Here is a 25,321-nt window from a genome sequence, read left to right on the forward strand (position 1 = left end):
TTTATTATAAATACATAGTGATACTTCCACCGCATGCCATTAATATTATTTTTTTTTGTCATCCCTTTTTGCATATTTTCACAATCTGTTTTATAGCATTTTTTTATAATAAATATTTTTTTAAAGAACAATCTCGGAGTAGTGTACCAAATAAGTAAACACATATAATTGCATACAAGTTAAAATGCGTATTTTTTTTATAAAAAATTTATTAGTAAATGGAAAAGTGTAAAAATGTTTTAAATTAGTTTGTAAAAAATATATATAAAATAATAACACATTTGAAGATTAGTCATTCATTAGTTTTCAAAATTTATTTTTATATTTTTTTTTTAAAATTTTATAAAGGTAAAAAAAAAAATAAATAAATAGCGATAATAGCAAAATAAAACAATACATTTGCACACATAAACGAATGTAAGCATTTGTACTGATTACAAAAATGGGTGTATAAATGTTACTATTAAAAATGTATAGGCATTTTATATATGTAGTTGTGTAAATATATTATAAGCATTTCATTATGGTTCATACTACCACAGTGATGTAACAATAAGTCGATGATATTTCTCAGCACCTGCTACGACTACTATCGGCAAGTATATCATATTACTATATGCATAAGGATTAGGTAGTTACGTCAATTTTGTTAAAAATATGATCATACATTTATACAAACTATAGTATACTGTTTTAATATGAGCTTATTGCATAACTGGGATCTGGTGATTTCCATGTTTGTTTCTATTTTTCCCTTTGTTTTTTCTTTTATAATTATCATACTTAATTTTGTAAAGATGACCAGAACTATTCCCTTGTAAATTGTTTGTAAGATTTTTACACATACTGATTTGATGAATAAAATAATCAATGAATATTTTTTGTTGTGCTCTTGTTTTAATATTTAAAATATCTATATCAATATAAAAATCAAAAGTATTTCCAAAAATAGAAGTAGTTATTTCTCCTGAATATAATGGGCCTTCTTTCCATATCAATTGCCTATTATAATTTTTAACACACATAATATCACAATAAACATTATCATCATTTTGTTCTTGATAATTCATTAGGTTTCCTAATTTATTAATTTGAATATTGTGATATAATTTAACATACGACATTAAATGATATGTTTTTTTTTGATAAGTTACATTTTTTAAAAAAATAGATAACTGTCGTAATGTTGGATTTGAATTATATGCTTGATTTTGTGGATTTTCAAAATTTGTTAATAATTGAAAACTAATATTAGATACTGGATCAATAAATTTAGGAGCCACTCGATAAAACAAATCTGTATATGCTTGTTCATTAGCTGATTGTAAAGAATAAAATTTGCTTGAATAATTTTCTTTTATATTTTGTAATATAGTTTCATCTAATCTTGTATTACATAATGAATGACATATAATAGCAATTAAATACATTTTATCTATTAGCTTATTTATTAATGTTTGTTGATATCTTTGTTGATTTGATATATGTGCCTTTTGTTTTGATAAATAAATTAATATTTGAGATAATATTTTTATACTATCATTATACCTTTTTAACATCATATAACAAAAAGCAATATTATAATATATATTTATATGACATAAAGTTACTTTCCAATATAATTGTTTGTGATTTAGTTGTATATTTGATATTATTTTTAGTGCGCTATAATAATCACCTAATAATACATATACATTTAATAATATACAACATGAAAAGTAGGAAAATTGATACTTGCTTGTTAATTCTTCATTATTTACATTAAATACATTATTAACAAATGCAACTTTTTCTTCTTCCGGCAAAGTAGAAAACTCACCCTTCAATAATAAACTATGTAATACTTCTAATACTATACTGCTTTCAAAAACATCTGGATTTTTTACAACAAAATCTATTCCTTTTTCATTTTCTTCGGGAGAATTTAATAATTCTATTTTAAAATGACACATAGATTGAAATTGATAAATGTATTCTGATAAAAAGTCATATATCCATACATTTGGCATAACTAACACATTATCATTTGCATCGCTATCTGTACATATACTTGATATAAAGTTTAATAAACATTTATAATTTTCCCATGTGTTTTTACGATCCTCTAACGTTACATCATTAATTATAAATACATGGCGATAATATAATTCTTCATATAAAGAGTGAATCAAATTATGAAATCGATTTTTTTGTTTATAAAATTCATCAACTAGTTTTATAGATGGCCATCGGATATTTTTAAAATACAAATCAGATATTGTATAAAAGTCCGTATCAAATAATTTCTTTATAGCTTCAGCATTTCGGTGGTATACAAAATCATGTAAATTAATTAAAAATGTTTCTACCTCTTCTTCAAAACTTACTATCCTTTCCTCTACGACAGTGTTCTCAGCTTGTGCCTGATTCATTTTGTTTTTTTGTTTTTTGTTTTTTATTTTTTAAATATAATAACAGTTTTTGCGTAATTCAATAGGATTACCTGATCAACGGTACTTGTGTATGTTGTAATTGTTTATGTTTTTTATTTTATATACTGTTTGATTTTTTTTTAATTTTTAGAGTTGGAATTATTTTCCAAGCAAAACGTAAAAATGTTTAAGATAACAAAATATACAACGAATACGTATGGAAAAAATTAATTATAATATTATAAAATTATTAATAAAAAAAAAGTTAATAATAAAAATGAAAAATATATAAATGTTTATACTTATAAATTTTTTTTTTTTTTTAACTCTCTAATTTTATATATGTTCAATATAAATACGTGGCGTATAAATTAAAAAGGGAATAATATCAGAATGTATGTATGTACATATGCATAGTCAATAAATAAATATATGTAATAGTAATACATGCCTGCATAGAAATATAATATTTATTATATACAAATAAATATTTACATCCTTTCCATGCCAACAAAACTAATACTGTTATGTTACAGCATAAGCAGGAAAAACACAATGATAAAAAATACATGAAAAATAATTGAAGTTCGAATTCTATATTGTTTAAAAAAAAGCACGATGTTCTTTTCCACCATATGGGGCCCAAACTTTTTTAAAAAATATTTTTTTGTTTTTTATATAAAAATAGTTAAATATTCAAATATATCAACAAAATTATGTAACATAACAATAAACAACTTAATACTCGATATTTATTTTATTCTCCCCCTACCTATTAATTATACGACTAAAAATTAATAAGAACATTTTAAATTATAGAAAATTTTGTGTGTGCTATAAAAAATATATTCAGTATACTTTCCCACGTATTATGTATGCATAAACCTGTTGGATATCAATTGTGAAATTATAGAACGAAGTTTTTTTAATTATTCTATACAAAGATATTTTTTATACCCATATTTAGTATGCATTTCTTTGCAAATGGAAAAAATGGTGAACCCGTTTGTTCACTCTAAAGATCGAATGGTTACAGTTTTGTCACCTATTTTTTGTTTTCTTAAAAATTGACAATTCATGTTTAAACATTTTGTTTTTAAAAAAGTAAATAAATATTATCCTATGCATATCGATAAACAAAAAGGTGAAGCATATAAAAGGGCAATTCAATCGGTTTACAATTTTTAACTTGCTATAAAGCCATGCTCTTAAAAATAGAATGCAGATATTCGTTTCAAAAAAGTTATATGCATAATGTACAGACTCAATCCTCCGTTTAGTTTTTATGAACATTACGAGAACTTCCTTATAAGCTCTTTTACCTTTTCATTTTTTTTTGTTTGCAAATGTTTTACATCCATTATGTACTTATACTTTAGTTCTTCATAATTTTTCTAAGAAAGAAAACAAAGAGGTTGTAAATATTGTCTATATAAAATGTATTCATGTAATATATACACGTTTCAATTACCTTTAAGGTGTTATGATTTGTAATAAGTTTTGTGTGCTTATCCGCGATGGATACCCATTTTGATGCTTCTTCTGCCCATGAATGTAATTGGAGTTGAAGATTTTCGATTTTTGTATTTTTTTGAACTATTGTTTGATCCTTTTCTACTAGCAATGATTGTATTTTAATTTGTTCGTCATATAACTTATCTAAAATTTGTTCATATATTTTATCCTGCACTTTATGAGTATTCTTATGTAAATAATTTTTTATTTTTTGTTGCAATTCTTTGATTTCTTCTTTATACTCCTTTGCATTTACTAATTTCTCATCTAAAAATGTAGTAGAACAAATGAAGTAAATGATGCCTATTTTAATATGCCAAGATTGTGAACAACAGGTTGCAAAATGCTTGTTGTAAAAATTGTGTTACACTCTTTACCTTTTCCATAGAGTAGCTCCAACAAGTTTTCCCTCTCCGTTTGTATTACTTTCTCATTCTCCACCTAAATTTTTATATAAAGTTATAAATAATAAATTATGTAGGTTAATACAGAATATGTCATACTAATTTATGTAATATACACATGCAGACACAATGATAAAGGTGTTATATGTTTTATCTATTCATACCAGCTTATTGTTTCTTTCTTCCAACTCTTTGATTAGTTCATCTTTTTGAGATAGCTCTATTTGAAGGGCCTTTAATTTGTTTTCATTTTCTGCTAACACAATTTTCATGTCATTGGTGCTTTTCGTTAGTTCTTCCAAATTTTCAGTTAAGCTAAGGAAAGTTAAAAAGGTCACAGAAAATGGGGAAGCATAATAACATAATGATAATGAGCTACTCATGCAATTAACAAAATTTTTAAACCCCAAATGTAAGCATAGACAATATATATATGACTTACTTGATAATAACGTTTTCTTTTTTTTGTAACTCGTTGAAATATTCATTTTTTGTTTTATCCAATTCTTCATTAGCTTTTAATAATTCTAAATTCTGATATAACGAGAAAAAATATATAAAAATAAAAAAAATTATACTATTTATTATGCATACATATTTGTAAATATTTATGCTTTTCTTGTATTTACCTTCATTTGGTTATTCAACTGTGATTCCATTTTATTTTCCTTTTTTGCATATACAGAAGCTAAATCTTCGATCCTACAAGATTATGAACATGTGCATATATAGACTAAGCATTGTAACATATGCAAACAAAATTTACTTCAATTTGTTAATTACCTTTTTGTTATTATGTGGTTTTCACCTAATGTGTCGAAGAATGTGCACTGCGAAAAAAGAAAAAACAAATACATAAGCATCCAAATGCATAAGTATGTAAAAGCGTAGACATAATTGAAAAATATAAATTACATATAATTGTTCAATTGAGTTCTCAATGTATGTGTTCTGCATTTTTATATCATCCATAGGAATTTCCATTTTTGAGTCTTCTACTAAATTTAATTTGTCCATCATATTTTCATATTTTTTTGTAATTTCATTTTTTTCATTACAATCCTTTTCCAATTTTTTTATTTTTTTTTTAAACCTTTTTTTATTTTGATTTATTGATTTTATTTTATTTTCAAGTTCTTTATTTTCTTTAAATAGGATATTATTGTATTGTTTTTCTTTTCTCAATTTTAAATATGTTTCTTTTAGTTGTAGTTCCAAATTTTTAATCAATTTATGGCTGTCACCATTTCCATTAATTTTGTCATAACACTTTAAAATTTTTGTATTATCATTTACAGAACCCTTATTTGTCTTACTTTCTAATTTGTTTATTTCATTCGAATTGCTACAAACTCTATGAGAAGCATTATTCTTATTTATATCATCTTTTTCGTCATGCTGATTTGTTTTAACAACGTCTAAATGCACTTCATCAAATTTGTCTGCTTCGCTCATTTCGCTCATTTCAGACAAGTCGGAAGATGATTTATAATTTGAGTCGTATGAATCATTTAACATTTTATTATGTGAAAAATTCGAAGTTTCCAAACTTTTAATTTTACATAATTTGTCAGCATCTTTTTTATATGCATTATTATTCTTTAGCTTGTTCACTATCTCTTTACTTTCATTGGGCATGGAGTGTGATGCATCTATTTTTGCTTCTTCTTCTTCTAACACATCTGGTCTGACCTTGCTGCTTCCCTTTTCAAGCACAGTTCTCAAGCTTAAGTTTTGTTTAGCAGGACTATTATCAGCATTGCCATGCATGTTTTCATTTGCTGAATCGAAATATTTTGAATAGCCATGATTTACACATTTTCTATTTATACTACTTTCTATTACATCTAAATTTTTGTCTGCATCTTCTTTTTCTTCCATTTGGGTTCTAGCTTTAGCAAACTCATCAATGATTCCATTTTTATGGTGATTAGATTGAGGAATAGAATTTGTACCACTATCATTTTGCTCAAGAGTAGGGCTTTGGCTAATTTGTTCAAATTCACTATTAAGTATGTCATTTTCTATAGATGTATGATTTACAAAATTTGAAGCATCTGAATGTTTATCATTTGTTTCGATTTCTTTAAGTATTTTTTTATTTTTTACAATCGACGAAAAAGAACAGCTTGTTTCATTTTCTTCAATATTATTATTTATCATATTATCTATGCTCTCATTAACATTGTTGGAGTTAGTATTAACATTTTTATTTCTAACCATTTTGTTATATTGTTTTTTGTTTTTTTTCAACGAAATATCATTTTTTTTATATATTCCCTTTTCATTACTGTCTATTTTTATTTCACTACAATTATAACTATTTAAACGATTCTTTTTTTTAATCACATCTCTCAATCTAACTATTTGTTCATTTGATTCTATAGATTCATTTCCCTCACTATTTTCACTATGATAATTTTCTTTAAGCATATTTTTTTTTAAATTATTATAAAAAGGAACTACGTCTTTTGATTTTGATTCTACATTTTGATTGCTATTTTGTATCAAGTTTTGAGTAATAAAATCTGTAAAATTATCTTCTTCTTTTTCATCCTCTATTTCATCATCTGAATCACTTACTTCTATTTCACTATTCATTTCAGATTCTTTATTAGATGCATATACTTCTTTTTCATTTTTTGTTTCATCCTCAAAATCACTTTCTTCTACTTCTTTTGTAACTTCATGAGAATTTTTATATTCTGATTCATTTTCTTTAATATCTAATTTATCATTTTCAACATCTTCTATTTCTAAATCCGTTAATTCCGTTTGCGATTTATGCATCTGTTCACCTTCTTTTTCTTCCTTTCTTTCTGATTTGAGATTCACATTTACATCCTCCTCATATTCGCTTTCTTCTTTTTCCTCTTCTTCTTCCTCCTCCTCACTTTCAGTTTCGCTATCACTTTGATTCTTTACACTATCTGCATCTACTTCGCTATCATCTTGATTCTTTACACCATCTACATCTATCTCATTTCTGGCCATTTCTTCCTCATCTTCTTCCTCCTTCTCACTTTCAATTTCGCTATCACTTTGATTCTTTACACTATCTGCATCTAATTCGCTTTCAACTTCGCTATCATCTTGATTCTTAACACTGCCTACATCTATCTCGCCCCTAGTCATTTCTTCCTCCTTCTCACTTTCAATTTCGCTATCACTTTGATTCTTTACACTATCTACATCTACTTCACTTTCAATTTCGCTATCATTCTTATTATTTATGCTGCCTGCATCTATCTCACTTTTAGCTATTTCATCTTCCTCTTCTTCTTCCTCACTTTCAATTTCACTATCGCTTTGATTATTTATGGAGCCCACATCTATCTCATTTCTAGTAATTTCTTCTTCACTTTCAACTTCGATATCACTTTGATTCTTGATGGGGTCTGCATCTATTTCGCTTCTAGCTAATTCTTCCTCCTCACTTTCAGTTTCGCTATCATTTCGATTCTTTACACTATCTGCATCTACTTCGCTTTCAATTTCGCTATCATTTCGATCCTTAATACTGTCTACATCTATCTCGCTCCTAGCCATTTCTTCCTCCTCCTCACTTTCAATTTCGCTATCATTTTGATTCTTTATGCTATCCGAAACTATTTCATCATTTTTAACTTGGCTTGGCTCGACTTCTTCTTCACTTGTATCGTCTTCTTTTTGATTTTCTGATTCGTCCTGAGAATCCATTGCAGATTCTACTTGCCCATGTGCATCTTCCTCAGTATCACTTGATTCTACATCTATTTCTTTTTGGTTTAAAGGAGTTGGAGCCTCTCTATCCTCATCCATTTCCCCTTGGTTACTCTCAAAATAATCACTTTCATTTTTATCATAGAACCCAGAATCATTCAATTCAATACGGTCCTTTGGCTTATATGCAATTTTTTCAATCTCACTATGAGTATTTATTTCGTTACTTTTGTTGGAAAATTGATTATAATTATTTTTAGAAATATATTTATCGTTTTCTATTAAGTTTGAATTTTCCTCAGTTTCTGCCTCTGCTTCTACATCTACTTCTGAACCCACATCTGAATTAGTATAAGTAGTATATGAATCATCGTCTTCCTCATCATCTGCATCACATAACTCACGTTCAAAAATGTCAATATGTTCATTTACTGAAACAGTGTCTGAAAAATCTGTTATAAGTTCTTTTTTTGTATTAACATTTTTTAATACATTAAAGACAGATGCAAGTAGCCGTTTTGGTTTGAATACTTTATTATTACCTAGTAAGAATATATTTTGTAAATTTATGTTTTTATATTTTTTTATTATATATGAAAAATAAGAAGAATAAGTATTTTTATTTTGAGTTTTTTTATCATGATATTTTTTTAGCCAATCTTTGTTATCTAAAATATAAAAAAGTTGTACTGGATGACTAATTAAATTTGATCTAAGATCTAAAACTTTTAAATTTTTTAAAACACTTAATCCTTTTAAATTGGTTAATTTATTGCCTCTTAGATGTAAAGTTTCTAAAGAATTAAAAAATAGAATCATAACATCTTTTTCAGTTTTACTTAAAATAAAATTATTTATGTGTGCATCATCAATATCACTTTCTACACTTTCAGACTGGATACTCTTTGATAGATCTGTTTCATTGGAATCGTTTAATTTATTTCTATTGTTTAAAATATGAAGATATTTTTCAAATGTGGCTAACCTTTTAATATTATTGTAACTTACATCTAAGTATTTTAAATTACTTAATGGAAAATTATTATTTGTGTAATATATTTTATCATAAAAAAAACTATTATTATATTTATCATGCATATTATAATTTTTTAAATCATTTGAATAATTTGAAGAAATATCATTTTCATTTTTATAATTATAAGTTTTATTTATATAACTATTTTTTCTATTACTATCTGAACCCGTTTCTTCATCAGTTTCATATTCGGATTCTGATTCTTCTCTTTCATTTGTTAAACCCTTAAAACAGATGTCACTAAGATTATTATTATCACAAATTATTTTTTCTGTTGAGCAAGGAATATAATCACCATCTAATGAAGTTAATTCGTTGTTGGAAATGTTTAATATTTTCAAGTTTTCAAAGTGTCTTAACCCTTTAAGAGTTTTAATATTATTATATGAAACATCTAAATAGGTTATACTTGTATAATCGCAATTTAGTTCGATCAGTTTTTCAAGGATCACATCACTATCCTCTAAACTTTTTAATTTACATCTAGATAAATCGAGCAACATTTTTAAATACGCAAAAATAAACTATATAGATGCGCCCATAAACAAATAAACCGAATCAAATCATATAAAATAAAGCTTCCAATAAAAAGCATGCACACATGTATTCAATTATATACAAAACTGTTTATCTTAGTGTGGTACAAAATTTGCTGATACTATTGCACGTTTTAAAATATATTTAACTATCCTAAGATTCGTGCACAAACTATATATAAGTGATAACATACAGATGTGTGGATTTGTGTGGATTCAGAATCCGTATCCACTTATATTATTCGCCAATAATTTTTATCTTTGTATTTTCAATGAATTATAAAATTGTCACAATGTGATACTATCACAATCGCTAGCTGCAAACAGGGTGTGTACATAAAAAATAAAACAACAAAAAAATAAAAATGCAAAAAATTGTAAATACAAACAAATAAGAATAAAATTAGGCATACATTGATAGTAGAATAAAAGCTAAATTATGAACTGGTGTAAAGACAATATATTTTTTGATCGCTCTATTTTACTAATTTTCATAATTTAACAAACAAATGAATAAAATACAAAAGTGCAAAAATACAAATAATAATCAACCAATGATGCAGAAAAAATCAAAATGAATCATAAATACAAAACAAAAGTATAAAAAAAATAAATAAAAAAAAATAACATGCTCGAGGGGATACGTAAAACAATTAATAATATGTTGCATACACTGTTAAAAATTGAATAAAATAAAAGTGTAATAAATAAAGCGGAAAATACAATAAAAAAATAAGAAGTATACTAAGCAAATAGGAAAATAGCAAACAAAACAGGAAAATATAATAAGTATATTGCTATATTGGCGTTCCCGTGATAAATTTAGTTGTTATGTGCATGTCATTCCTATACTATGAATTATTTTTAAGCGACACAAGAAAGCGAAAAAAAATATAAAGCAGTGTTAAAAAATAATTGCAAAAAAAATGATAATGTAATTTAAAAAATTGATAATATAATTTAAAAAAATGATAAATGGAGTTGAAAAAAATTAAATATATTAACAAAATGCATATATGCCTGTTTATGCATACGAAGGTTTATTTCCATAGTATCACTACCTAACAATGCAGAAACAAAATAAAAAAAAGAGTGTAATAAAAAGCTAGAAAAATAGTTATTACCCTTTAGTTAATTCATAATGGTTTAAATTTTACACAAATACAGCATGCAAGCATAAATGAGAATATTATAAACATTAAGTAAAAATATGTATTTTATTTTATACATATTAGTTGGTATTTTGTGGGGATGTACAAATGTATTTATAAAAATAGGATGTAAAGAAAAGAAAAAGGAAAACAATGCGACAGAAGGAATGTTTGCAGTATTGAAAAACATTAACATTATTTTACCATACTTGCTAAATCAGATTGGGTCCCTGTTTTATTATTTTTTGTTATATAAATCGGACATATCATTAGCAGTCCCTTTATCAAATGTATCATCTTTTGTTTTTACATATATCACTGAAATAGTTATATTAAAAAAAAATATTACATACAAATCAGTGCTAGGATTAATATTAGTTTGTACAGGACTTATCATTTGCCTAAACTCTTAAAAGAGGAATTACACCCATACATATATAAATACAAATGATCGAAAAAAACAAAATTTTAATTGGTTTGGGAAATGAAATAAAAAATAAAATAGCTAGTAACTTCAAAAAAGGGGATGTTGGTCGAATGTATTTAGACTTTTTGAATGATAAATATAAATATGATGGATGGATATATTTAAGTAATATAAAATCATATATTTGTGAAAAAAATAATATAATATTAGTTAAACCAATAAATCAAATAAATACACAAAGTGGGGTTATTATAAAAAATATATTAAATTATTTAAAATGTGAAGATACAAATAATGTGTGCATAATTATACCTGATATATATAGACCAATTGGTAAATATAAATACAAAAGCTATATTAAAATTCATGAAAAAATTGGACCCGATTTTTATAATTTATTAAATATAGATATATTAAAAAATTTAAATAATAAAAATTATTTACAACTCTGTTTTGGTACAAACAATTTACAAAACGAAAAAATTCTGTCTGTTCATACAAATTTTCAAGATGACATAAAAGAATATGAACATAAAATGTTCTTAAATACATTTAAATTAGCTGATGAATATTTTAATAAAATATTTCTTAATTCAAATTATATATCTACAAATTATATTCACTTTAAAAAAAAATATCCAGCAATGGAACAACAAAAAAATTTTAAAATAAACACCTCAAAAAGACGATATATTTTAGACATATACAAGCATATATATAAATAGCCATTCTCTCTTTTTTTTTTTTTTTTTTTTTTTTTTGTATCCCTATATAGCCATAATGGCTAGCCACAATTTGGTTATAACTTATTTATTGAATAGTTTATTTTGTTATGCTTTATTTATATCTACTTTTTGAGAAGTGCCCATTTTGTGTTTGCAAATTAATTTGAATCTCTTTATAAATTAATCTTTTTCAAACGAAAAATACAAAAAATTATATAATTAAAAAATATTTAGACAGTTATAAAAAAATTGTTTAAATTTATTAATTTTAGTAATGCTTTATAATTTCACTAAAATTGAAACAACACAATTTTTATATCTCAAAAGAGTAAGGTCATCAATTATAAAACTACTGTTTTACATTTAGTGTTTATTTCGACTAGCATCGTATCAAAAATATCATTTATTTTTTTATTTATTTCATCGGTTGTAAACTTGTCACATAATTCATCACATTTAATTAGAGAACTATAAAAATCTTTTATATTATTACTTGATAATGTTTTTATATTTTTTGCTTCTTTCACAAGTTTTGTCATTTCATTCATATGATTTTTTAAATTAAGTTCAACTCCTTTAAAATCTATTTTTCTTTCCTTTTCTACTTTTAAAACTAATTTTCCTTTCTCTATATTTTCTTCAAGCTTTTTTAGTGACGATTCGTAAATTCTATTTATTGTACTCTCGTTTTGGTTTCTCATTTTTGCTACAGTTAAAATTGGATAAAAATTTATGTGTGTGCAAAATAATTTTTTCAATTGCTTTGGCTTTATATATGAACAATTCTACAAGCCAATTCGCAATACACACATATATAATGCTTATCTATATAGGATATAAATATGCTTAATTAAATAAAACGTTGTAAGACTTTTCTATTAATCGCAAAAAAAAATTAAAACATTTTTACATATGTTCATACAAAAAGTAAGCCAAACTAAATAAACAAATAACAAAATATGAAACACATTTTCTGTTTCAAATATGCCCTTAAATATATTTACTAATTAATATTATTTGGCTTTATTTATATTGTCAATAACCCCAAGTAAAATAATTACATATTTTGTGTAAAATATTGTCAATATATGTTTATACAAACTGTCTATATAATATTAAAAAAATAAATGGTAAGAGTATATACACAAAAAAGTAAAGTTATAATATTCAAAAGGTATTTGTACAAACATAAAATAAAAGGCTATGCATACAAATGAATTATTTATTAAAAAAATTAATAAAATAGCGGTGGAACAAAACAAAATAAAATCAAAAAAAAATGTCATATTGTTACAATAATAGAAATATGAATATCATTTTTCTATTTCATATTCTATGGATATTTTTTTTTTGTTATTTTTTTTTTTTTTGTTTGCATATAGAAAAGAGTTATCAGTATAATTATTTAATCCATCAACTATTAGACAAGCTTTACATATCATATTGGATGTATAAGCTCCACATTTTATACAAGTATTAAGTTTTTTTTTTATGTTTGTATTAAAATAAAAAAATTCAGCTGAATGTATTATATTTAAAATAATTTGTGGATTAATAATTTCTAAATCTTTAATAAAACTTCTTAAATTACCACGAAAAGAGTTTGGAGAATATGTACATTCCGTGCTAAAAAAATCAAGTTTCAAATGATAAGCATATAAAACAATCTCTTTTTCGTATGACCACATTAATGGTTTTAATCTTGGAATAAAGCCATCCATTTTATGTTCATACTTTATATTATCATTACTAATTTTGGCAACATCATTATTGCATTGATTTTTTTTTTCTTCTTCTTTGTTACTTTCGATATTTGTTTTCTCTTTGCACCCACAACCGGAATTTCCAGCTTCATTTTTATCCAAAACATCGTTACAATTTGGAAATATATTTGGGTTATTATTTTCAGAATAGCTAGCTAGTGAGCTATTATTATTATTTTTTTTTTGCAAAACATCATTTATATTTTTAGCTAGCTTATCAATATCCCCCCTGCACATGTTCATTAAAATAGTTTCTGCTAAATCATCTGCATTATGACCTGTTACTAATTTTGTGGCATTAAATAATAAAGCCCCTTTTTCCATAGCTTGCCTTCTAAAAACTCCACACACAGTACAATTATTTTTTTTTCCTATATAACTTACAACATCATCCATAGTATAAGAAAAAATATCTTGAAATTTTAAAACAGATAATGGTAAATTATATAATTTTTCTAATTTATAAACAACTTTTAATGAATCATCACGATAACCTTTAATTCCTTCATCAATAGCTAATAAAAATAAATTCCAATTATAATTATATTTTTTTTTTATATTAACAAGTACATGTGTTAATACGCTAGAGTCTTTTCCACCTGACACAGCAATACAAATTTTGTCATTGTCTTCAAACATTTTTTTTTTTAAAATAGTTGTATGTACTTCATCTTCAAAGCTTTCTAAAAAACAGTATTTGCATAATTTTTCCTTATTCGAGGGCCTTAACATACAAACATTATTTTTGTTACACTGTTCGCATAACATATTTTAACTTTTTTTTTTTTTTTTTAACCCTCTTGAAATGATTAGTAAAAAATTTAGCTACCTTTCCTTATGCCCTTTTGTTTTTTTTTCTTGCATTCGTAATTTTCGCTATACATTGGCTTATTTAGTATAACATTCAAATGGATAACTTTTTTATGAATATATAAATTTTTTACATGCATATAAGAATAATCATTTATTATGAAGTTTCCATTTCTTTTGGCATTTCTAGTATATCACATATTTTCTCCTTTAATGTTGTTGTTTTAGAGAATTGTATTTTATTCTTTACTATTTTTTTTTTCCTTTTTTTTATCACATTTTATTATTGTTATTTTATTTTTTTACTTTTTTTAATTTTTTGTGGATCGCTAAATTCCAATTGTATGCGACTCCCACGAATATTTTTGCCCCCAAATTTTATGTACCGTTCATAAAAAAAAAAAATATAAATATATTTGTGAAGTGTTTCCTTTTCCTTTTTTTTTTAAATTAGTGCTATCCAAATTGTGGATAAGCACCAAAATAAAGATTGTAAAAGGTTTTTCATTTTTTCAAAATTGTAATTATTTCATAGGTTACTGTCCCATGTACAACTTTTCGTATTGTTTTATTACCATACTATTAAATTTTATATTATTATTCCATTTAAAGTTTTAAAACAAATTAAAAAAAACAATCATAAAGATAGATATAATATATATATTATAAAATTAAAAAAATACAAATCACAAACAATCAGGTATAAACATATATTGAATATAAACATAACACACATAACATAATTATATATGATACATTCAACATATGAATATTGGTACGAGGATAGATATGCTACAAAATAATTCTTTTATTTTCAAAAAAAATTATTATAGCATCAAATAGGAAACAATAAAAAATACTACAATAAGAATAGTTGCGGTTTTTCCGTAATAGCTTGAATTACTTCTCGCAAATAATTGGCTAGCATAACCACCCCAATGGCTACCTCCTGCAGATGAAGCAAAATTAAAATGTGCTATAAGCTTTTTATTATCTTTTACACACATACAGAAAAAGTTAGGGTTTCCATAAACATAACTTGGTACTTTAGCATAATATGTTTTTTTATGACTATCCATAATTAATGAATTTAATACTATTCTATTTTTTATATATTCTGTTTTTCCTTCAAAATTATAAGCATTAATAAAACAGTCAGGAGGTGAAACTTCATAATCATCTGGGCATCTAAAACCAATTAAATTATTTGGTTCTGCTTCAACCTTACAAACAATATCATCTACATTGTTATATGCTGAACTGTTAATATTAATACCTTTTGTAAATATTTCGGAATCTTCTTTTTTAAAATCACATCCATTAATAAGTGTTGGCATTACGGGTATTACGATTTTAACTGTACCTAAATTTGCTATGTCACTAGCATAAATGCTGCTAGATTGTGACTTAACATCTCGATAATCACAGTAGCAATATATTACTTTATTTTCTTCAGCATTTGGTGGTACTCTCATTGTCATGATTTTATTTCCAGTTTCTGGATCAACAGTAGAAAATACATTTACAGCACCAGGCAATACTTCATTTATTTTTTTGGCAACAAGTGTAGTTGGATTATCATATACATATTCAAAACAATTGTCTGGATAGAGTTTGTGACTTATAGTTTTTGATCCACATACTATACTAACTTTATCGAACAGTTCTGGTGTTAATACACATTGATGATCTATATCATGCTTTTCATTATCTGCTTCTACATTATGATTTTCATTAAAGTCACATTGGTGCTCAAGCCCTTTGATTCCATACACTAAGCAGGAGAGCAGAGTGTATATTAGAATTTTTTTTTTGATTTGTACCATCTTATATAAAAAATGATTAATTTGATTTAGATTTATTATATTATTATTATTTTATTTTATATTGCTATATTTTAATTTTTGTTGTATTTTTTATCGATTTCATACTATTTTGTTTTGTTCTATTTTTTACGTTATTTGATTTTAATTTATTTTTTATGAATGCACTGTGTGCATATTAATTCCCATGTTTTTTTTGACTTTCACAAAAAACACACAATATTTTCTCTTTATATATTTATTTCGAAAACCGTTGGAAAATTATTTCCAAATATAACGGTGCATTTATATTGTGCATATAATTTGTGCGCATATATAAGGAAAATTTATATAAAATTGTTTTAATACAGATTTAGACAAATAACAAATTAATACATAAAAATCAATATTATTGTATACACCTTATAATTTGCATTTATTTTCTAAACTTCAGAAAATATAAAAGCAAAAAAAAAGTTATTTAGCTAGTTATGATAAAAAAAAAAAATAATAATAAAATTATAAACAAATAAATAGTAACAATCGATAACAAAATGGATTTATTTGCAAATATTCACATTTATGCAAATAGAAAAAACATGATATACATAAATATTTTCCATCTTTTGATGTGTGTGTTTATATATATGATATCAAAATAATGGAAATAAGAATTAAATAAGTTACATGATAATTAAAAGAATAAGACTCATAATTGGAAAACATTATATTTGCAATAAGGGGAAATGCATTAGCATTTTTTTTTATACATTGACATGAAAAACTTTTGGGGTTTTCATTTGGGTTTAAAGTAAATGATGCAAAAGACATATGTGTATGTTTATTTTTTTCAATATGTAATTTAACATCATGTTTAATTAGTTCGTTAATTCTTACGACATTGCTTTCAAATAAAACATATTCAAAACAATTCTCTGGGTACATTTCATATCCTTCTGGGCATACTAAACCAAGATATACTTCTTTAGTATTAACTTCTGTATTACAAACAGTACTTCTATTTAAATCTATAGCTTGGTTATCATAAAAATTTGTAAAGGCACTCTTACCATTTGAAAATTTCGTATCACTAGCATCATAATTAAAATCACATCCAAAAATTTTATTTTTTTTTAAATGTACTCTCATAATTCCTCTTGCTCCAATTGTATTATCTTTAATAGTTAAACTATTATCACAAGAACATTCAAATGACATATCATTATATATCGTTGGAGGAATAAATGCTTTTCTTATTATGCTTGTATCTGTTTCTTTATTTTCTGTTATAACACCTTTTAAAACATCTTTTAAATTTTCTTCTTTTCCATTTATTCGAACTTTTTCAAAACATTGCACAGGTCGAATTTCTATACCATTATAATTATCATTGTTATTCCCTTTTGGGCATATAAATGTAAATATTTCAAATCCCTTTGTAAATTTTACACAATGTTTTATATTATTATCACTATGATTTTCTTCATTTGAACTATTCCCAATCACACTTTTGTCCTTCGTAAGTGCCACGTCTAAAGACTCCTTTGAAAAATCACATATTTCTATATTTTGTATCATCCAAAAACTGGAAAAAAAGTGTACAGCTAGCCAAAAATATGTCTTCATCATTGCTTATACCAATTTTTTTATGACTCGGCAAGGAAAAAATTGTTTTTTTTCTGACTGTTAATATGTACACTTGCACACAATATTATAATATAGAGACAAGCATAACTGAATATTATTCTTTGTTGTCCCTATAAAATATATGTATACGTTTGTTTACGTTTTTGAATAAATCACAAATAATTATTTCCTAATTTTATATCTTTATCATCAAATAAAGCACTTATTCTGTTCTTCAATCTTGTGTTTATTTTTTTTCTTAACAATTATATCGTAAAAAAGGCAATATATTTTTTTGAAATAATGAAAATGATCATATATGTATAACAATATTTTTTTATGACCCAGTTTTTGCCACATAAAATTTATATATATTGAAAATTCAATTTAAAAAAAAAAAAAGAAAATTATAAGAATAGCAATTTATTATATACTTGAATAAATATATAAGTGTGAAAATGGTACCTATATATGGCTTCCAATTATTTTAATGTAATAAATAAGACACAATCAGTACTGCAGTGATATAAACAACATATGTATAAATTTACATGTAATAACACAAAAAATATAAACAAAAAATAAAATTTTTCAATCATAAATAAGTAACAAAATATTATTACCCAATATATGAACATATATTCACTTTTTATAATATAAATCAAATATTACTAAGTGTCAAAAAAGACTTCAAACAATATCAGACGTAATGAAATGGGACGAAACATATAAATATGTATATTATGTACACTATATAATGATCATATTTATTTGTACTTTATATTACTATTTTGTTTTGCTTTTTTTGCAACAGCGATTTCAATATATTGCTAAGAGAGTATATTATGCTCCCTTTGTTGTTTATTATATTTACATGCATTCCTATTTATATAAAGCAAAAGAAAAGGCTCATAACAATTTGTTTAGTTATATAAATAATAATTACAATATATATAACAAATCATTCTTTTCATTATTTGGGGAAGCACAAAAATTTCATTAAAATAAATATGTATGCCCTATAAAAAATAGGGAATGAGTTACCATTTTTCTCCTGTACAATTTTGAGAAAAAAAAAAATACATAAAAATGATAAATTTTATTTATTTATTTTTGCAAATAATCAATATATTTATTATTAGGAATATTTGAAAAAAAATAAAAAAAAAAAAAACAAAATAAATAAATCTTATTACCTTATAAATGCAAAAAAATATCATATAAATATATATATGTACTTATTCCCATTATACGATAGATCAAAACAGTATATGCATAAATTTTTTATGGTATAATATATTTCGGTGATGAAACTACGATGTTGTGTTATTATATATTTTTCCAATTTAAATGAATAATAAAATTCTTAAAATATTTTCAAATTAATATATGATAATTTTTTTAATTTTTTTACTATATGCTTACTATATTTTTATTATTCATTTTGCATATAAATTTACAATCCTATGATTTATAAAAATATTTATTTTCTTTTTATTTTTCCTTCATAATATAATCATCCTTTTTATAATTAGTTTTAATTTATAAAATATCGCATATATTATATCCATTTTTGAAAAATATAAAGAAAAAAAAATTCAAGGGCTTATATGCATTATTTCAGTTTTACATATAAAGTAGCTAGCTTTTATTTTGCTCTAAAACAAATTATAGCATTTTTTTTATTTCCTATGTATGATAAAAATGTTAATAGAAAATATATACGAGCAATACCTATAAAATAATTATCATTAAGTAGGATTAGCTAATTTTTTTATTTACATCGCTTTCGCATGTATAATTATATAGAGATATATCGAAAAAATATATCCCCAAATTGCAGCATGTTTTGAAGGGCCAAGAAACTATTGAAACATCGTGCGCAGTCAATTGATCACATAAGAGGGAAGATAAAATTTATATCATCGAAAAGGCTGAGAAAAAAGCGGAAATTTTTTATGAAATTTTTTATGAAATATTTGTTCTCTACCTATTTAGCCTGACCCCGTACCAACCACATATATAATATAGCATCTTCAAAATGAATGAAACAAACTTATACAGATTCAAAGATATCAAGCCGGTGGTGAGCGCAAAGGAACTGGTCGATATCGTTTTATCGAAGACTCAGAGGAAAACCCCGACCGAAATACATAAGGGGTTTAAAATTACAAGGATAAGGAATTTTTATATGAGAAAAGTTAAAATGTGCCAAGAATTATTTAAAGATAAATTACAAACAATAATAAATGATTTTCCAAAATTAGATGACATACATCCATTTTATTCTGATTTAGCAAATATATTATATGATAGAGATCATTATAAATTAGCTTTAGGGCAATGTAGCTATGCAAGTAAATCAGTTGTAAAAATATGTCATGATTATATTAAATTATTAAAATTTAGTTCTTCTTTATATAAATGTAAAATGCTTAAAATTAGCGCATTAGGAAGAATGTGTAAACTTATAAAAAAATTACAACCAAGCTTATTATACTTAGAAGAAATACGACAAAATTTAGCTAGGTTACCTTCAATAAATCCACATAAAAAAACAATTTTATTAGCTGGTGCTCCTAATGTTGGTAAATCATCATTTATTAATTATGTATCTAGAGCTAATGTTGAAGTGCAACCATATTCGTTTACTACAAAAAATTTATATGTAGGGCATTTTGATCATAATTTAAATCGATATCAAATAATAGATACACCAGGTTTATTGGATAGAACATTAGAAAATCGTAATACTATAGAAATGACAACAATAGCAGCACTAGCTCATATTAATGGTGTTATATTGTTTATTATTGATATTAGTGAAGAATGTGGAATGACAATCAAAGACCAAATAAATTTACTTTATTCAATTAAATCTCTTTTTTCAAATAAATCAATTGTTATAGGATTAAATAAAATTGATAAAGGAAGTTTAGATAGTGTATCCGTTGAAAATAAATTATTAATTAAGCAAATTGTTGATGATATAAAAAGAACTGTGAAATTTTGCTCGTTTAGTACATTAACAGGAGTAGGTGTTGAAGAAGCTAAATTTGCAGCTTGTGAATTATTAAGATCAGAACAAGTTTCAGATATTCTTTTAGATGAACAAAATATTATTAATAAAAAGCTAGCTTCCATTAGGCCTGCTGCTGATAGGGTACCATTTATACCTGAATCAGTCATAATTGCAAAAAAAAAAAAACTCGAACAAGAAAAACAGCTAAAAGAACAAGCTACTATGCATCCAGAAAGTCAAGGAAACGTATCTGAAAATGCATTGGAAGATGATCAAAATCAAATTGTATCAAGTACAATGCGTGAAATGAAATATAAAAAAAAAAATAAAAGTAGGCAAAGCTATTTAAGTAATAGAACCGATGATAGGAAATTGGAAATAGATTTACAAAATGAAAATGGAGGTGCAGGAGTATATTCAGTAGATATAAGAAAAAAATATGACATTGATGAAGAATATAAATATGATGTTATTCCTGAAATATATAATGGAAAAAATATAAGTGATTTTATAGATATAGATATTGAACAAAAACTATTAGAATTAGAAAAGGAAGAAGAAATGATGTTTAACAATGATGTTGAAATCGATCCATTATGGTTTAAGACGAAAAAGGTATTAGAAAAAATGGCTTTGAAATTAAAGGAATTAAAATTAACTGCAAAATTAAACGAAGAAAAACAACCTATATATCACAAACGAAATAAAACAGTTGAAGAGATAGAAAAGAAATTAGATGAATTAAATGTTGACAAAACAAAAGTACTTAAGAGTATGACAGAAAAGTCTAGAAAATCTACAACGAAAGCAATCAAAAAAGATAAAGTTAAAAAACTTATATCTAAAAAGAAACAACTTAAAGATAATATATATAATGATCCAACCAGAAAAATGAGAATATATCAAAGTACATCAACCGAAATACAGAGAAAGAAGGCATATAAATTAAATATAGTTGCTTATAGACAAATAAAAAAAGGAACAAAGGGAGAAGCAGATCGATCTATCCATGCCCCCAAACCAAAGCATTTATTTTCAGGAAAAAGGCCGATGGGAACAGCATCAAGAAGATAATCTTAAATAAGTGATAAAACACGATCGAATATGTATGACCCATCTTTTATTTTTTATCTTAGCATTTTTTATCTTAGCATTTTTTATCTTAGCATTTTTTATCTTAGCATTTTTTATCTTAGCATTTTTTATCTTAGCATTTTTTACCATTTTAATTTATTACTATTTGTATACATAATTCATTATTTTCGTTTATCAATTTTGCTTTATTTTGATTTTTTTTCAATTAAAAAACTAACTTTTTTGTATATGTTTTTAAAAGGTTTTATTTTTATATAAAATAAAGTTGTATTTAAAAAAGGGGGAAAAAATTTTTAAAAAATATAAGTATAATACATACAAAGATATAAAAATTTTGTATGAATAGTAGAACAAAATAATTAAATAGATTATCCTTGTCTTGAAAAAAATATTTTCTGCAAGGATAGACTCATTCGTGTATGTCGTGTTGTGTGATATTTTTATTGAGTCAGCTATTTATTAACATAGCTAGCTATTTTTTTGTTTATTTTTTTTCATCCGTTTTAGCTATTTTGTTGGGAATTTGAATGTGGTAAACTAGCCGTGCCAAATTTCTAGTGATAAATTGCCTGACAAAAAAAAAATTATTAAATGATAAATGCAAAAAAGCTGTTTGTGTACATGTTTTTAAATCAATAAATTCTGCATGTTCATATTGTGTGCAAAAAAAAGTAGAAATAAATAAAAAGTATACCACAAATAAGTACATAGACAATATATATATCGCCCCTCGTTATTTCTCTCTTCTCACAATGGCATTAAATATTTAGATAAATATAGCATAAAAAAAACATGATAACAAAATGAAGGTATATAATGTTTGGTTTTTAATTACATTAGTTTATATCATCAATGACATAAAAAATTAATTAACAAGGTTAGTTGTAACTTTTTATAAAATCCAAATTAAAATTTATGGAAAAAGTAGTATAAATTAATACGCTTTGCTCTTTCAAATATTTCATTGTAATTTCTTTATTCATGTATAAAACTGTGTTGACTATCCAATGCTCCTAATGGAAAACCAACTGCTTTTGTTTGAAAAAAAAAAATATGTGTTAATAAAATTGGGAATAAAAATAGTAAGCAATTATCGTGTATTTATGAATATACATATATGTATAATAAGCTATTCGAATGTTTATTTTGAAATCGGGTCCCCATACAGAATATATATATATCCATACACACATAAACACATATGTGCATAAATGTTTACATAACTATATATACAAGCAATAAACATATGGCTAGCACAACATAAAATATATAGTGTGCATGTTTAATAATAGATAGTATACAAACTTATTTTGTACGCTTTTTTTGTTTTTCTCAATTTAACCGTATTGTGGTCATATTTACGCATGATAGCATTACTACATAAAAAAGGGAAGAAAAATATAGCATGAATATGTTTTGTAATTTTAATTAAGGGGGTATGCACACGTACGTATATATATATGTATGTAAATATGGATACTAATATATTTCTCTCAGCATTCATGTAATTGATATATATAAACATGCATATATATAAACACATTTTTAAGCGTATTTTGTATTTACTATAAAAAAAGAAAGAGGAACACAATTCAATGAATAATAACTGTGTGGATGCAAAGACTCGTCATATTATAATTACATAAAACAAAATGGATAGCTATAAATCATTAAAATATATGTAGAATATGTATAATCATTGTATCAATTTCGAACAGATGAATATTCGAAATGATGTAAGCATTATCATTTAAGTAACAAAAAATAAACAATTCGATACATATAGAATAAAAAGCAGATAAACATATATGTAAACACAATTAATATCTTCTCACTTCTCTGCAACATATATAATTATAACATACATTGTATAAGCTCATAATATGTACACATCTTTCTTGAGCTGAAAGAAAAGGAAATCGAGGAAGCAAAACAACAAAAATATTTTCAAGTAAAATAAAACGTCGTATAAACAGGGGAAGCCATAAACATAAAAATATATAAACATGTAATACATATATATATATGTGAATAATTATTTCATACTGGTGTAATTTTATCATACATTGATACTCTTCAACTAGGTTTAGTAGCCAATCCGCAATAGAAACCGACTCTGCAAATGTAATAAAAATAAAATGTAAATGAAAAAAGGCATGCTTATTAAAAACATTTGTATGTATCTTGAAATAATTGATCTATAGTGCTTAAACTACAAATCAACATCAATTATATAGAGTAAGATAAGTTACCTATTTTTGAGGATTGGGTAATTAAATCATCCAATCCATTTATGCTAATTATACTAATTAAGTTTGAATTTTTTTTTAGCAAATCATCAAGTCTATTCGTAAGGGGATTTCTGTTAAAGCAAAAAAGTTAAAAAATAGTGGCAAAATAATAGCAAAGTAATAAATAGCTGTATATTTTTTTTCAATCCACATTTATATAAACACAAGCAATTATTTAAAGGAATATACATGTTTAGCATTTCCAAATTTCTCTTACGTTTTTAAATATTTTCCATATGCATATGTTGAAAACTGAGGTACACTGTTCATGTATAACTTGTAATTATTGTTCTGGCAAAATTTACTTGCAAATCTATAAATATAATAAATAATTATATATATGTGTGAATAACATATAATTAAAATTTGTTGATATACACCTTAATATTTTATCATATATTTTTTAAATCATTAATAAGTTTTTTTTTTTAACCTCAAAGAGTTTTTAAAAGCTGTGTATTTCATTTTATCTCTCTTTTCATTAACATTGGTTTTAATATGTTATAAACATGTGTTATTTATATTTATATTTCTTTAAACAATTTTGTGTAACACTTATAATTTATATAAAATAAATATATTTTACAACATATAAATATATTTATTTTTTAATATATTAAAAAAAATTTACTATATATTTTTCCCCTTATTGTTCTTTATACAGTATTCTCTATATTATTAAATATTGTTATTATATTTTTTTTTATTAATTTAGAACTTTCAGATATGAATATTTTATATATATCTTTCTTTGTATTGATATAAGCCTTTTTCGTATAATAATAAGTGCATAAATAAATTGTAGGGGAAGCAAAAAATAAAAAAAAATATATATAAGCACAAATAAATAATCATAAGTATGCAATAACAATTTTCATAGTAAAAGCATACCAAGAAATGGAAAAATAACGACAATTCAAAACTAAGCCCAAATTGTGATATATTATAGGAATATATATTATTACCCCGATTTAGTTATTTTACAAGTTTCTCCGTAATTAATTT

At 24.3% G+C, this 25,321-nt stretch overlaps 10 protein-coding genes across 10 annotated transcripts; 3 read left to right on the forward strand and 7 right to left on the reverse strand.

Moving 5' to 3' along the window:
- Positions 1-704: 704 nt before the first annotated feature.
- PCHAS_0111000 (eukaryotic translation initiation factor 3 subunit L, putative) lies at positions 705-2,411 on the reverse strand (the record flags this gene model as incomplete). Its single annotated transcript, XM_739953.2, has 1 exon — positions 705-2,411. One exon carries the CDS (start codon positions 2,409-2,411, stop codon positions 705-707), a length of 1,707 nt encoding a protein of 568 aa, XP_745046.2.
- A 1,292-nt stretch (positions 2,412-3,703) lies between these two features.
- PCHAS_0111100 (leucine-rich repeat protein) lies at positions 3,704-9,571 on the reverse strand (the record flags this gene model as incomplete). Its single annotated transcript, XM_016798132.1, has 8 exons — positions 3,704-3,805; positions 3,883-4,193; positions 4,304-4,367; positions 4,495-4,645; positions 4,773-4,864; positions 4,960-5,032; positions 5,114-5,160; positions 5,246-9,571. The coding sequence occupies 8 exons, from the start codon at positions 9,569-9,571 to the stop codon at positions 3,704-3,706; spliced, it is 5,166 nt and encodes a 1,721-aa protein (XP_016653020.1).
- A 1,243-nt stretch (positions 9,572-10,814) lies between these two features.
- Positions 10,815-11,168, forward strand: PCHAS_0111200 (transmembrane protein 234, putative; the record flags this gene model as incomplete). The annotated part of the gene is made up of 1 exon (XM_016798139.1): positions 10,815-11,168. The coding sequence occupies one exon, from the start codon at positions 10,815-10,817 to the stop codon at positions 11,166-11,168; it is 354 nt and encodes a 117-aa protein (XP_016653021.1).
- Positions 11,169-11,202: 34 nt separating this feature from the next.
- Positions 11,203-11,907, forward strand: PCHAS_0111300 (conserved Plasmodium protein, unknown function; the record flags this gene model as incomplete). Its single annotated transcript, XM_016798146.1, has 1 exon — positions 11,203-11,907. The coding sequence occupies one exon, from the start codon at positions 11,203-11,205 to the stop codon at positions 11,905-11,907; it is 705 nt and encodes a 234-aa protein (XP_016653022.1).
- Positions 11,908-12,248: 341 nt separating this feature from the next.
- PCHAS_0111400 (conserved Plasmodium protein, unknown function) lies at positions 12,249-12,608 on the reverse strand (the record flags this gene model as incomplete). The annotated part of the gene is made up of 1 exon (XM_016798152.1): positions 12,249-12,608. The coding sequence occupies one exon, from the start codon at positions 12,606-12,608 to the stop codon at positions 12,249-12,251; it is 360 nt and encodes a 119-aa protein (XP_016653023.1).
- Positions 12,609-13,220: 612 nt separating this feature from the next.
- Positions 13,221-14,438, reverse strand: PCHAS_0111500 (cytoplasmic tRNA 2-thiolation protein 1, putative; the record flags this gene model as incomplete). Its single annotated transcript, XM_737874.2, has 1 exon — positions 13,221-14,438. One exon carries the CDS (start codon positions 14,436-14,438, stop codon positions 13,221-13,223), a length of 1,218 nt encoding a protein of 405 aa, XP_742967.2.
- An 869-nt stretch (positions 14,439-15,307) lies between these two features.
- PCHAS_0111600 (6-cysteine protein P12, putative) lies at positions 15,308-16,306 on the reverse strand (the record flags this gene model as incomplete). Its single annotated transcript, XM_737875.2, has 1 exon — positions 15,308-16,306. The coding sequence occupies one exon, from the start codon at positions 16,304-16,306 to the stop codon at positions 15,308-15,310; it is 999 nt and encodes a 332-aa protein (XP_742968.2).
- Positions 16,307-16,921: 615 nt separating this feature from the next.
- PCHAS_0111700 (6-cysteine protein) lies at positions 16,922-17,911 on the reverse strand (the record flags this gene model as incomplete). The annotated part of the gene is made up of 1 exon (XM_737876.2): positions 16,922-17,911. One exon carries the CDS (start codon positions 17,909-17,911, stop codon positions 16,922-16,924), a length of 990 nt encoding a protein of 329 aa, XP_742969.2.
- Positions 17,912-19,949: 2,038 nt separating this feature from the next.
- On the forward strand, positions 19,950-22,004 carry PCHAS_0111800 (nucleolar GTP-binding protein 1, putative; the record flags this gene model as incomplete). Its single annotated transcript, XM_736388.2, has 1 exon — positions 19,950-22,004. The coding sequence occupies one exon, from the start codon at positions 19,950-19,952 to the stop codon at positions 22,002-22,004; it is 2,055 nt and encodes a 684-aa protein (XP_741481.2).
- A 1,021-nt stretch (positions 22,005-23,025) lies between these two features.
- On the reverse strand, positions 23,026-24,781 carry PCHAS_0111900 (conserved Plasmodium protein, unknown function; the record flags this gene model as incomplete). Its single annotated transcript, XM_016798175.1, has 6 exons — positions 23,026-23,056; positions 23,368-23,401; positions 24,091-24,141; positions 24,278-24,387; positions 24,534-24,629; positions 24,750-24,781. The coding sequence occupies 6 exons, from the start codon at positions 24,779-24,781 to the stop codon at positions 23,026-23,028; spliced, it is 354 nt and encodes a 117-aa protein (XP_016653024.1).
- Between the last annotated feature and the right edge of the window lie 540 nt (positions 24,782-25,321).

Source organism: Plasmodium chabaudi (genome assembly GCF_900002335.3).
Source record: "Plasmodium chabaudi chabaudi strain AS genome assembly, chromosome: 1".
Lineage (NCBI taxonomy): Eukaryota > Apicomplexa > Aconoidasida > Haemosporida > Plasmodiidae > Plasmodium > Plasmodium chabaudi.